General features: G+C 50.0%; 5 protein-coding genes across 5 annotated transcripts; 3 read left to right on the top strand and 2 right to left on the bottom strand.

The window, feature by feature from the left end:
• FTJAE_13680 (flavonol synthase) lies at positions 1 to 1,016 on the bottom strand (the record flags this gene model as incomplete). Its single annotated transcript, XM_037346849.1, has 1 exon — positions 134 to 1,016. A coding segment is annotated over one exon (883 nt), but the record flags the coding sequence as incomplete, so codon positions are not given.
• A 2,097-nt stretch (positions 1,017 to 3,113) lies between these two features.
• FTJAE_13679 (delta-5 delta-6 fatty acid desaturase) lies at positions 3,114 to 5,088 on the top strand (the record flags this gene model as incomplete). The annotated part of the gene is made up of 4 exons (XM_037346847.1): positions 3,114 to 3,292; positions 3,510 to 4,071; positions 4,121 to 4,285; positions 4,336 to 5,088. The coding sequence occupies 4 exons, from the start codon at positions 3,114 to 3,116 to the stop codon at positions 5,086 to 5,088; spliced, it is 1,659 nt and encodes a 552-aa protein (XP_037199297.1).
• A 493-nt stretch (positions 5,089 to 5,581) lies between these two features.
• FTJAE_13678 (uncharacterized protein) lies at positions 5,582 to 6,283 on the bottom strand (the record flags this gene model as incomplete). Its single annotated transcript, XM_037346846.1, has 1 exon — positions 5,582 to 6,283. One exon carries the CDS (start codon positions 6,281 to 6,283, stop codon positions 5,582 to 5,584), a length of 702 nt encoding a protein of 233 aa, XP_037199296.1.
• Positions 6,284 to 10,035: 3,752 nt separating this feature from the next.
• On the top strand, positions 10,036 to 11,409 carry FTJAE_13677 (uncharacterized protein; the record flags this gene model as incomplete). The annotated part of the gene is made up of 1 exon (XM_037346845.1): positions 10,036 to 11,409. The coding sequence occupies one exon, from the start codon at positions 10,036 to 10,038 to the stop codon at positions 11,407 to 11,409; it is 1,374 nt and encodes a 457-aa protein (XP_037199295.1).
• An 812-nt stretch (positions 11,410 to 12,221) lies between these two features.
• FTJAE_13676 (uncharacterized protein) lies at positions 12,222 to 13,232 on the top strand (the record flags this gene model as incomplete). The annotated part of the gene is made up of 1 exon (XM_037346844.1): positions 12,222 to 13,232. The coding sequence occupies one exon, from the start codon at positions 12,222 to 12,224 to the stop codon at positions 13,230 to 13,232; it is 1,011 nt and encodes a 336-aa protein (XP_037199294.1).
• Between the last annotated feature and the right edge of the window lie 343 nt (positions 13,233 to 13,575).

Below are 13,575 nucleotides of genomic sequence, written 5' to 3'. Positions count from 1 at the left end.
TACCTCTCATAAACACTCCCATACAACCTCCTCCCAATCTCCCTATGACTCCTAACTTTCGTGCTCGACTGCGTCTCTCCCCACGTATCATACCACCCCCTCACAAACGGATTATCCACCGCCCCCGCCTCACCCGCCTCCTCCCCTTCACCCCAGCGTTCAAAATGCTCCTTCAACGAAGTCATTGCTTCACTCCTCGTCAAATCACGTCGCACACCTTGAAAGAACGGAACGCTGAATCTTTCCTCTGGGGATGATAGGACGCGGTGTGTAGTCGCTTTGCATACGCCGTTGGTGACGACTTCGAATGCTTGGCCGATGTTGACGACGAAAGTGTCCGGGATGGCGGGCACGTCGATCCACGAGCCGGATTTGTTGAGGACTTGGAGACCGCTTACTTGGGGGGATGCTTGGAGGAGGAATGTCCACCATCCTGAGGAGTCTTTGTGCGGACCGACGCCTTGGGATGATATTGTTGAAGCTGGGTAGTGGACTAGTTTAAGACGGTGTTGGTCGGATAGGTATGAGAAGAAGATGTCATCCGGAAGATCAAGAGCTTTCGCAACAAGTCTCAAAAAGCATTCGCCTAGTAGTGTAAGTTCCTCAATATACCGCGTAACAACACCCTTTAGCTCCGGAAGCCCAGATGGCCATTGATTCGGACCCCTCAGCCCATCGTACAGCGGCGCATCATCAGGTGCTTTGTCAAGTTCCGTCGCAAGCTCAACCTGTTCTCTCAGATCCGTTTGCCCAGCTGTAGTTTCCGTGCCAGCAGCGCTGTAACCTAAAAAGTGAGGCGAGTTTTCCAGCGCAATTTCTTGTTTTGCTTGGGGTGAGAGGGCGAAGAGGTCTGGGAGGATGTTGATGAGGGATGTTATCGTGGAGGTGGGGACGGAGTGGTTGGAGATGTAGAGGAAGCCGATGTCTGTGAGGGCGGTGCGGAGAGAAGAGAGGGTTTGGGGCGTGGGGGATGAGATATCAATGATGGGGATTTGGGTGAAGTCTTGGGAGGGCATTTTGACGATGGTTGTTGAGTTGTGAGTCGTATGTAGTGAGTGGTTTGTTACAGTGCAACGATGGAGATATTCGGTAGATCACGCAATGAGGGGTTCACTTTGCGATGTCGGCAATGATTCGAAAGCCACTGAACAATACATCATCATCTTCTCAATACCAACCTCGTTCAATTAACCTTTGTCCCATTCAATTGTTCAATCGTTCAACGGAACATACCGTCGCAGCATCATCACTACCCTACACCATCCAACCAAAGTCCCAAAACCCATCCCCATCTCATTTTATTTAACCGCCCCCAGACACAAACGGCGATAAGATAAGATTAGCCCACCTACCAACACAACAGTCAGCACTCAAGATAAAACGTGGGGCGCTAGCAAGATCTGGGTCACAGCTGCATAGAGTTAATCTTGACACGTTAATTTTTCGCCATAGGATTGGACACCCAGTTCTACGGAGACACATTAATGCCACGCAAAAAGGAGCAGGGATATTCAAAGCTTAGCTCTCTCACAGGCTAGCCAAGCACAGTAATCCCCTTTCTTGCTGTTTGTGGCGAAAAAAAAGGCGCAAGGTTAATTACTGAAGGAGGTAGGTCGCTTTTCTTGCTGCGCCGTTTACGAAAAACAGGTTCTTATTTTCGCGTCAGCCAAGATTTTGGTTTAATATTCGTGTGGTTCGATTCATGGCATGTTGTCATGAGCACGCAGCTACTCTACACTGGACTAAGATTGGCCCCCTCTTGAAGCTAGAGATACCTTACTCAAGATGGTTTCGTGTAGAACATGACAAGCTTCCAACAGAGTTCACCACGTGCAACACATCGTACGTAACACCCAACAAATGCCGAGAGACACCCTGCAGCAATTATACTTTTCAAGATAAGACCCTTATTCTAGAACATGCCCCCTTTTCTGTTTAACTTCGCTCTCGTTTATTTCGTTTACGCGTACGGACCAGCGCCGATACCAATACGGGCATCCGTGGGACAGGACCCAAGATCCCCTATCCCGAAAAAAGAAAGCAGCAAAAAATTCAGGGTCTCTGCACTGTAACGCCCCCCGAGCTAGCTGAACAGGGGGGAGTGGGGACAGGGGCGCAGGACCCAGAACGCGTGTTGTTTTCCGACGGTGGAGGAGGGATTTTCGTATCCATACTCGGACGGAGTAGAGAGGAGCTATTCCTGGAGGGGGAGGTATCCGATTACGCGTTAGAGAGAAAAACGAGGAGAACGAGAGTTGGAGAGTGGTCCGTACGGAGTACGGAAAGTGTTTTGAGTAGTTGGTAGCTGTTACGCGTAATTGCAGACCGAGAGAACATGCGATACGTGTAATTTATCTCGTGTCTTTTCGTTCAATCAATGTCCAACGTTTCCAATCCCTCGCCATCACTCGCATACGAAAAGCGCAGGGTGAGAAGGAAAAATAAGCTATTTTCTAGAACGTGTCCCGTCACTGTCACCGACCGTCCAAAGCCACACTCGGGTCTAGATCTGATCCCCCCCTAGGGACGCAGCAACTTAACTGACCTACCAGGGGCCAACGCTCACTCACTCTTCTTGCTTGTTTCACAAACCCATCTCCACCTCGGTCTTTTTAGTACCAGTTTAATATGTGGTCCTTGCACCCGAGAAGAAGAAGAAGAAAAAAAAAGACTTGGCTACAACCAAGGGTTTCTGGAGATGAGATGTGGTCAATCTCCCCTCCCCCAGTCCTCCGTAGACGCTATCTTTTTTGGCTATTGGCATGAGGAGGGGGGGCGAATATGCGCCATTGGGGTACGTACGTACGATGTGAAATAAATGGATAGCTCTCTTTCCAAGGCTGTGCTGTGCCCCTGATGAGAGAGAGTGTGAGCGAGAGCCAGTGGAAAGCACTTATCTCGTTGTGCTGCCTCGGCTGTTTGCTGCTGTGATTCCCCCGTTCTGCTCTGTTTGCTCTTCATTCATATCCACTCTCTCTTCCTACCTACAGTGACACTTGATTCACTCACTGTTTTCCTCTCCTTCTTCCCTTCTTCTCTTTTTTTGTTCCCAATTGTCTTGTCTCTCCTTTTCATTTCGACATTCCTTATATACCAAAAAGTCACCCCCCGAAATGAACCGCGACAAGATCTTGACCGCTGCGGCGGTTGAGAGGATGATCGCAGCTGGTCAAACAATCGTCGTCTTCGAAGACTCGGTACTCAAGCTCGATGGCTGGATGGATAGACATCCCGGTGGAAGATTAGCAGTTCTTCACATGGTGGGCAGAGATGCCACCGACGAGATGAAAGCGTAAGTCACGATGCTTTTTTCATGGTGTTGAGGTTTGAGCGTTGGGACGGGACGGGTGCACTACACCAAAATGGGAAACACACTACAACACCATTGGTCTCTCTACACGCCAATATGACATGTACCTTACAGTGCATTTGTGTGTGTGTGCGGGTGGGGGAGACAACACAGATCAGATCAGATCAAGCTAACACGTTTATTCTTCTTTGGGATGTAGTTATCACTCGGAAGCGACCTTGCGAACAATGAAGGCCTATCGGATCGGCCGGAAGCAAGGATCCTGGGTGAACCGCACACCACCAATTAGAGGCGGCGTCTTCCGCCTCGACGCCCAAGATATCGACATCTCGGACTCGAGCACATCCTCCGACACCGACGACAACGACAACACGAGCCTCGACGACGCCGTTAGTTCCGCCTCGTCATCGCCCAGCGTGGTCGACGTCAAGGATGAAGGGGAGGGTCTCCGTCAGCGGGCGGTGAAGACAGACGACTCACGAAAGCGCACTGCGACGCTGCGTGTGGCGAATGCAGGAGTCGCTCGGGAGATTCAGAACGATCTTGAAACGTACCCTTCGCTGGATACCAGGGTGCAGGATGAGATTGCGAGAAAGTACCAGCTTCTTCACCAGCGGATTCACGATGAGGGTCTTTATCAGTGTCCGTACGTTGAGTATGGGAAGGAGATGATGCGGTACGCCACGCTGTTTACGCTCTTTGGCGTGTTGTTCTATAACCAGTGGTACATCACATCTGCTGTGTTCCTGGGATTGTTCTGGGTATGTTGCTCCTTGTCGTGTTGCTGAAGCTTTGGACTAACTTGAGTAGCATCAAATCATGTTTAGCGCGCATGATGCTGGCCATCTTGCGATTACGTCTAATTTTGTCGTCGACACTCTTATTGGCATGTTTATTGCTGATTTCTGCTGTGGTCTGTCGATTGGATGGTGGAAGAGCAGTCACAACGTGCACCACCTTGTGACGAACCAACCTGTAAGACAACTCGCCCTCGTCAACCACAACTCAATACTGACCTTTTTTAGGAACACGATCCTGATATTCAGAACGTCCCCCTGTTTGCGACTTGCCCCTCGTTCTTCAAGTCCCTTCGCTCAACTTACTACAACTTCACTTTCGTCTGGGACGCCGCGGCCGATTTCCTCGTTCCCTTCCAGCGCTGGACTTACTACCCCGTCATGGGCATCGCTCGCTTCAACCTGTACCTCCTCTCCTGGCTGCACGTTCTGTCTGAAAAGTCCTCTCAACTTGGAAAGAGTCGCGCCTGGTGGATTCGACCTACCGAGATCACCTTCATGGCCTGCTACTGGTTCCTCTTCGGCTACTGCCTCCTCTGGCGCGGTCTCCCCGACTGGACCACCCGCGTCATCTTCGTCCTGGTATCCCACATCATCACCATGCCTCTCCACGTGCAGATCACCCTCTCCCACTGGGGAATGTCGACCGTCGACCTCGGCGAGACCGAGTCCTTTGCGCAGCGCCAGCTCCGCACCACCATGGACGTTGATTGCCCTGCGTGGATGGACTTTGTGCACGGCGGTCTGCAGTTCCAGGCCGTTCACCACCTGTTCCCTCGTGTGCCGCGCCATAACTTGCGCAAGGTGCAGTTCATGATCCGAGAATTCTGCAACGACACTGGTGTGCCGTACTCGATCCTCAACTTTACCGATGGTAACAGAAAGGTGCTGGGGCGGTTGAAGGATGTCAGTGATCAGTTGGATATCATGATCAAGTGTCAGCAGCACATGGCGAGAACGGGGGAGAGTGGATTGTATTAGATTTTCATAGACTAGACTTGCGAGAGCGTATACGATTTGTTTTTTTGCGAGACAGTACAAGCAATAGATTTCTGTCTACTTGATCCACATTATCCGTCGACTTCCTCCAAAATAGCAACATATCCTCGTGACGATACATGAAACCCTGTAAAACGATACTGCTGCCTACTCATAGAGCGGAGATGATGATTAAATTCACATGGGTATTCCTTCCATACGCCTATACCGTCCAACGCCATGTGAGTCCTTGTTACCTCACTACCCTGTACTCAGCCCAATCATCACGTCGCTCATGCACTACTCAGTGTTTCCATGCCAGGAATACTCGTGAATAAGAGCGAACAGGTGAAATGATGGCGAGACTTAAAAGACAAAGCGAAAAAGAAAAGTCGAGCCCCAAAAGGAAGTCGTTCGGTGCGGCGAGGCGTGAGTGTCTCGAGAACTTGAATGCTCAAAGCCCAAACAACGAGCAGCATGTGAGGACTGTTGCCATTTACATCTGCCAGTAATGGGAGATGTACCAGCGGTAGTCGTACATAGCCTCAATCTCATCAGCCGCACGCTCCTCAACCTCATTGAGGTCACCTCCAGCCTCGAGGAGAGCAAAGAGAATAGAGCGGCAGGTGATCCAATTCTGGACCGGCCCGAATCCACAACGATAGGCATAGCCAAGGGGCGCCTCGCGACGATGCATCAAGACCGCCTCCATGAGGGTCTCGTCAGGATCAGCGCCATGCTCGAGGAGCCAGTCAACAGCGACGGTCTGTCGAGAAGAGATGGCCTGGCGGAGAGGACGCCATCCGAGGGAGAGGTAGAGACGCTGGCCGTGACCAAACTCCAGGGACGAGAACATGGGCCAGTGGGTGTCGACCACGGCGCCGTTCTCGAAGCATTTCTCAAGCGTGGCGATGTTGCCGGTGGCTGCGGCGACGAAGAGCGGGTACCAGTTGTCGTGCTTGCCGGCGAGCTTGTAGATCTCCCCGTTGAGGATACGGTGGAGATACTTGGAGGTGCGGGCGAGGCGGGAGGCGCCGCGGAAGATGAGGAGCTTGTTGATCTTGAGGAGGATCTCCTGGGGGAGACGCTCGAGGGTGGAGGGGTTGGTGACCATGGTGACGGTGATGAGAGCAGTGGCGGGCGCGCTGCTCTCGGAGGAGGTGGTGATCTCCGGGGTGGCGTTGGCTGCGGAAGACATGATGACCGTTCGCTTGGGGATGAGGGGTGAGGGAAAGGTTTTGTGGTGGTTATGGGAGAGGAGATGGGAAGAAAGGGAAAGATGAGACGCGCTCGTGTTTTGTGAGCCGTTGATGGTGATATCGAGCAGTAGCCTGTTGTAATGGTTAGAGATGAGATGTAAAGAAGAGGGCAAGATGACTTACGTTGAGTGTTTTGTGAGTTGCGAAGGATTGAGTTGTGGTCAGCCGCTTTGGTGGAAAGGAGAGGAGGTGGGAGAATCTGGAGCGAGGTGAGATGGGGGAGAAATTTAAAACGCGTTCGCGCAGCTTCAGTACCTGTGAGTCAAAGATTTCAAGGGCTATTGGGCTTAGGGCACAGATTTTTCGTGGGAACAGAGTGCGTTTGGTTGGGGGGATGAAGTCGGAGGATCTGAACACTGGCGAGCAGGGAGATGTGTGGGAGATGTGTGTGGGAGATGTGCGTTGCTACGGCGAGAGAGGGAGCTGGTAGAGAGGGGGGTCGGGGCTCAAGACTGGCTGGATTCTTCGTCTGAACTCTTCAGCAAGGAGGGGGTTCGCACTCAGGAAACAGGCTTCAGTGTTGAGTAGTCATCGCGGAGGGGCAAAGTCACTGCGCTGCAAAAGGAAGTCATCCCAACTCAAGGGATCGGGCTACAGTGTGCGCTCTGCGCTCGTCCCCCCTCCTTTTTGTTCAGAGACTAGCTGCTTGCATCTCGTCTTCCTCTTGTTCTCATACCACAGGAAGTTTGGCAAAGTTGACTTGTTCCATCACGAGGTAACCAGAATTCAGAGTTCCTGTATGCCATAATGCTGTCTAGTGTCTACCTTCATGTTGGAGGAAAGTAGAGCGCGCATGGGCTTGGCTTCCGCCCGGGAGACATCCTTCAGACAGCCTATGAGGCATACCTTCGACGCGGCAATTCAGGCGCAGACTGGATTATCAAGAACTTCCATCTAGCACGTATCCTTGGTTAGGTTCCTTGATATCCACGCTACTAAGACGCACATCTTGCTGTCTCTCTACCAAGCCTGACATCTCATTTGATGTTAGACTGTCGACAAGCACACGCTGGACGGTGCTTCTTGTGTTGTGTTGTTTTCTTACATCGGGTTGTTTGCATAGATGAGCGATACTGTCTTTACTGTTTTGGAGTGTTTGTTTAGACTGGGTCATTGGGTTTATCATAGACGGCATAAAAAGCATAGCAAGCACAAATTAGAGGTTTTATTTCTTTCCCCAACATCCTCTATTCTATTTCTCTAGAATTTGAACGCGTCCCTGTTATAGTTGTTCGTGTGCCGTTGGCCTAAATCGGCTTTGTTCGAGCTCTTACTTGCCAAGCCAGCCTGTCCTGCCTCTCTTAGAGTCATGGCTTCAGACATTGTTGAAGAATCTGAGTGCTGTGAAGGCCTAGCCTCTGGCTGATTCCTGCCACGATATTGAATGAAAGAAGCCAATGTCACTAGAGGAATGGACTCGTGATAGTTGCCCTGAAATGGGGTATAGTTTCAGCGTTGGGTAACCTGTGATCAATTTAGGGACGTCGTTACTGCTCACATCGATTTTGGCAATGGATATATTGTCACTGAGTCCGACATCGCGATAGTGCACGGCGAGCTCTTCGAGTACATCATGTAACCTAGCGTGCTGATTAGAGTCGATCTCCATCGGGTGAGAAGCAGATTTACGGTAGGCAGTAATCACCTCATGGTCTGTAAAACTCCACATGGACATCTCGAGTGTCGTCAAAAGCTGTTTCTCTAAGAGTATGTCCAACTAGTTCGACGCAGAGGCCTTATTGTTTTGCCGGTATGAGCTGAGACCGGACTTCGGGTTTCAGCTTGCCAGCCACAAAGTCTTGGACAAATCTTGTGATGATTTCGGCATTGACCGACCTGGCATTCAATGCAATTCTCTCAGTTGAGGTGACATTCTCAATTACGAAACCCAATTTGGTACTGTCGGCGTGATTGAGTATTGCCGCTTGCTGGGGGTACCTGTTTGAATCGACGGCAACAAAGGTCAAGACGCTGCTGAACTCTCAAGCCAGCGGATAGAGCAAGTCGATTAGGTGATCGCACTCTGTTGGAGAAGCTACTGAAATCTGTTCGAGTGGCAAGTTTGTCTGACAGCATTTGCCAGCTGTCGAATTCCATATGAGGTTACGAGTAGGTTGGAATATCTCGGCAAAGGAAACGTAAACCTCCGGGTGTAGTTCTCCAATCAAGGGCGCCCCGTACTTCCTGATACAGAGCTGGAGTGCATCACGGTCAATTGGCCCTTCGTAGCTGCTGCGACGCTCGTCGAATGTGCTGAGAAGCAAAATACCTGGTCGAGTGACACTTCATCATTCGCTCGACTAGAATCAGGGGTAATTGCAAAAGCGTATTCACCCCGAAGCTGCTCAGACACCTGAGAATATAGTTCGATCAAGTCTTTGGCTTGATCATCAATGAAGGCGACGATTGAAACATAATCAGTACTCAAAAATTCGTGATAATTGACACCACTTAGTTCCACGACAGCTGGGCCGTGTTGCCGTTCGACGAATGACAATAGCCTATAATAAACAAGGTGCTCCGTGGAAAACCTTTTGAGAGAAAAGGGGTTATAGTACGCTGAAGTGTCTGAGTCGCTACGGTAAAGCATGAGTCGACCACGGCCTCTGGAAAGCTTGACCTCGGGAACGAGAACTCCAACATAATCACTGACTTTCCCGTCAGTTGAACGAACAATCTACCCGCACAAAGCTGGCCTCAGGGGGCAAGAAAACAGCGAACCTTAATATAAGGTGCTAAAATAAACTCCCTAAAAGTTATCCTAAGCTTAGACTATATTACCTTAGTCTTTTTGTTATTTAGGATCGAGGTTCTGTATTTTCTTTCCTCCCCTAGGCTGGTATTGGGGGATAGGTACTCCGACAAAAGTATCAAGATCGCGTGCCGAGAAGGAAACCCCTGGTACAGCTTTGACTCGATATACGGCCGCATTATTGAGGAACGCTCTAAAGCCATGACTCCCACTGTTGTTTTGCGGTCTAACTCAGCTTGATTGTCCTCGGAAGTCAGTGGAGCAGCACTTGTATACTGGATGGCAGATTCTTATAAGCCTCTTTCTTCAGGTGGCTTCGACAGAAGATGAGAGAGTTGTGTAAATCTTTGGGGTTCCTTTGTCTTGGTTTTCTTGTTCCTTTGCTTTTCCCCGCGCCTAAATATCTCATTTGTACGTTTTCTATGTCGTTAATTAGAGGGCAAAAGTTCTGCGAGTAGCCGAACGAGATCAACTTTAGATATTATCACTGTCTTTAAGGAATCACGATTGCTGCAAAGAGTTATGTTGCCTAAGACTGGAACGTTTAAGGGATGTTTGCACTGGAAATGATACAATCCTGAATCCGATACTGTGTACATATACTTTGGCACCACAATTGATGAACGAGGTTTACTTCTTGACACACTTCCCTAATTCACCTCCTCTACAGTGCTCACTCTTAAGCCTAAACATGCTCTATTCCGCGCTTAGCTGGCACGGCCTCAGGCTGAAATCTGACAGTGGCAGGTTGATACTGCAGCAGTGGCATGCCACTCTTGTTCACGCCGCTGCTTCGCTGCTAGTTTCAAAATCTCAACGCTGCAGATCTTGTTTACTCCTCCCGGATTCTCTCGAACTAAACTCTCACAACATCATCAACTCAAAAGCCACAGCGATACTTTGACTCCCCATTGCCATCCCAACCAGGAACCCATCACCATGGGTTCCCTCCTCCCTCTCAACTCAGGATGCCCATCCTTTATCGTGCTGCCCTCCGACAACAGACCTCAGCAGACAGGAGCCATCGCCCGTCTCCCCGTCGAGCTGATACGCATGGTAACCAAGAATATGGACAAGCCCAGAATCAAAGACCTTCGATCCCTGGCCTTATCTTCAGCTGGGCTCTTCAACGTCATCCGTCCCTCGTACTACAAATCAGGCAGCTTTGAAGACTTCCGCGAAGCACTAAAGACTGCAGACGTGGCCCGAATGGAGCGCAGCTACCAGTTCGGCGGTGTTGATGTCTCCATCGTGTGGGGGAAGAAGTACGTCAAGTGCAAATGTCGCAACAAGCTTGCAAAGCACCGCCAGCACCGACCGATTGACATTCTTCTGTTTCGCATCATCAAAGGAGAATGGAACCCAAACATTGCGAATGCTCTCATGTGGTTGTGCTCGAAGGGATTCTCGCTCCGACACTGGCCCCGACACCACCACTCTCTTTCATCACAGAGCAACATGATGCCAGAGTCTCTGGTTCAGCTTTTTCAGAGAGGGATAGCCGACCCTGACAAAGTGCAAGGAGTCTGTAAGATGATCCAGTTCCTTAGCGGTCAGGGTCTGCCCATCCCTCTCCGTGTGTACCCTGAACGAGCCCCAGGCTTTAGAGAACAGGAACGACAATGCAATTGTTCTGACTGCGGTCCCCTCCTGCATCCAGGATGGCTTGAAACTACCATGGCCATTGCCCTCCGCTCCCATTGTCCTCCTATGATCCTCGAAGTCCTTCTTCAAGAGTACGCCAAACGCGGACTTTTCCTCACTGACCTGGAACTGGATACTTGGGCGCCCCCGCCAGCGATGGAAGATTGGTACGACGCCCAGGAACCTTTCTTCCCCGGCAGACCCCACCACGAGCCGTGGTTCATCGAGACCGACTTTGCAATCGTAGTCACCTATCTGTACCGTGACCTCATGGACCCTACTTCCAACTGGGAAGAGGAGTACCTGGGACAAGCCGCCGACATCTGGGAGGCCAAGATGAAACTGCTCATACGCTACAGCGCCATCGACGAGCATGAGCTGTCTTTGTTCCAGGGAATTCTGAAGGCTCTTCGAGACATCGCCGAAATGCCCAAGCCGAGCCCGGCCACCCATGCATCCGACGGGAAATACCGCTGGAGCGCATTCCGCAAGGCTATTCGAGATTCTGCATCGGCGCCTGAGCTCATGAGCACGTATTGGGGTATATCTGATTGGGACGAGGAGGAGTTTCCTGAGGAGACACGTCGTCCGCACCGGTTTTATATTGACGAGGATATAAATCCCAAGTTCTGGAACATTGGAAGTGCTGTCGTCAGATCTCACGATTGATGGGTCTTCTTGGTCTTATCAAGACGAATGACTTGTCTTGTTGGTGTGACGATCACCATGAGCACTGTGTTGCTACTGATACTGGGTATGGGCGGTGGGTGGCTTCTTCGGATGCCCACGATCGGATTTGAGCGTAATACGTTTTGCAGTTTGATTCAGGGATTTGTTTTGATAAGGGTTTGCATTATTGCTTTACATGCTGGTGTGGATTTGTTTTTATGGAAAGGGGAAAGGGTCTTTGAGTTTGTACAACCCTCATGGCCAGCGGATTGAAACGCGCCCGATGCTGTTCTCTGAGCTTCCGGCGGTTCATGACAGAGTCATAGCTTAGGAACCTGGTAGCTTGCTCCAATGAGAAGAAGAGATAACCGTGTTGGCCAATCTTTGCAGTATGAGAATACACAGGTACAGGGGCATCGGACTTGATACATCATGGAGGAAGTATGTCTTACAGAGATCTCAAGAGCTTGGCAGTAAGTTTTCGGTCAATGCACTACTTTGCTGATGACTGCGCCGTATCTTTCTCCTCTGTTGAACATGGCGACCAGGAAGCTATTCAAAGATGTACTCAGTGTGGTGCTGTACCACCCCTCACCATGAGAACACTTCCCCACGGCTGCAGTTATCCGTCGGAACAGCCACCTAAGAGGCACAGTATTCTTGATACCTTTCTAGAATACTTTATCTGCGGCTCTTTTCCTGTCGGACAATTCTGCAACGGATTGAAATGGCTACTTGACGAAAGCTTGGAAGCAAATGAGTCAATGGACCAGCCATGGCACAGGTATCATAGCAACGACCATTATCATAAAATGCCTGAGCTTCTGGTCACTTTCCTGGGCCAGAATACTGAGCGAGCTCGAACAAAAGACATTATCGAGGTGATTCGATTTCTAAAGAGCTACGGATTCTGCTTACCTTACCGGGTAAACATGGCAGCACAGAGGATGTTCCATCATGATGAAAGAGATGTCAGGCGCTTTATCTATACGCCGTTTGATGTGGCTTTGCGACCACACTGCCCTAAGGACTTCTTGGAAATCGTGCTTGAGGAATATAAACGACGCGGAGTGTCTCTCAAAGTCACTTATGACAGACTACCAAGCCAAGTAGAGAAATGGACAGGGTTTCACTGGTATGGCGGGGATGATGATTGGTGGGGTAACAAAACGAATATAGGGAACGTGACATGGAGTTTGTTCCTAGGAATCATGGATTCTTTAATGATCTGGAAAGAATCGTACTTGGGCGAGGTCACCCATGGATTCCAAGAGAAGATCCAGCTACTGGTGGACTATGAGGCGGTCGACTCGAATGAACTGCTTGCCTTGCAGTGTATCCTGGAAGCCCTGAAAGGTATCACCTCAAAGGCTCAAAGACTTGGAGGATTTGATGAGGAGCGTGACGCGAAGGAGTGCTGGCACCGGCTGTGTGAAGCTGTAAGCCGCTCGGCGCTGCATCTTGGCAGAGATGATACTGAAGCCTTCCCTACTGGCCCCTCTCTCCACAGCTTTATCCTCGAAGATCAGTGGAACCCATGGAGCTTATGGTTTAACTATGAGTTACAGAAACCCAACTTCAGGGCCCAGATGTCTTTTTCCTGGATGCAGCATGATTGGTGGAAGTTGGAACAGGATGAGAAGGGGATTTGGTATGATTCTCAATGGAACTCCCTACACCAGTACGATCTTAGCAGCCGCACTCTGCCCAAATGGCAGCGTGTGAACTTTGATAAGTACGTGGCTATGGTAGAAGAACGGTGGCTGAAGCTCAACCCGTATTATTCTATATCCACAAGCCAGGATTCTAGCGGTAAGCTGTAAGAAGTATATAACCCGAGAAAGATGACTCTGATAAGTTTGAGAGGCGCGGTTCAATATAGAAGCAAGTTTAGAAAGTCTGTCGACGACTGCCATGGATGTATGTCAGTAGTATATTTCGAGTGATGGTCAATTACAGAATCTTTTGTATATCTGAGTATGCCTTTTCCCACCTTGATGAGTTTCCAGCATCACGTTGTTGCCAAATGTCATCGTTGTTTAGTGAATGTACAGTCTCTGATAAATGGTTCTATTATGGAAGTTACAAAATCTCAATAATGAAATACCTCAGAAACCAACCAGGCTTCATGGATAGAACATACTTTACCACGGTTATCCAAGTAGT

Source organism: Fusarium tjaetaba (assembly GCF_013396195.1).
Source record: "Fusarium tjaetaba strain NRRL 66243 chromosome Unknown NRRL66243_c0000454, whole genome shotgun sequence".
NCBI classification, from domain to species: Eukaryota; Fungi; Ascomycota; class Sordariomycetes; order Hypocreales; family Nectriaceae; genus Fusarium; species Fusarium tjaetaba.
This window is presented reverse-complemented; position numbering and strand designations above follow the sequence as displayed.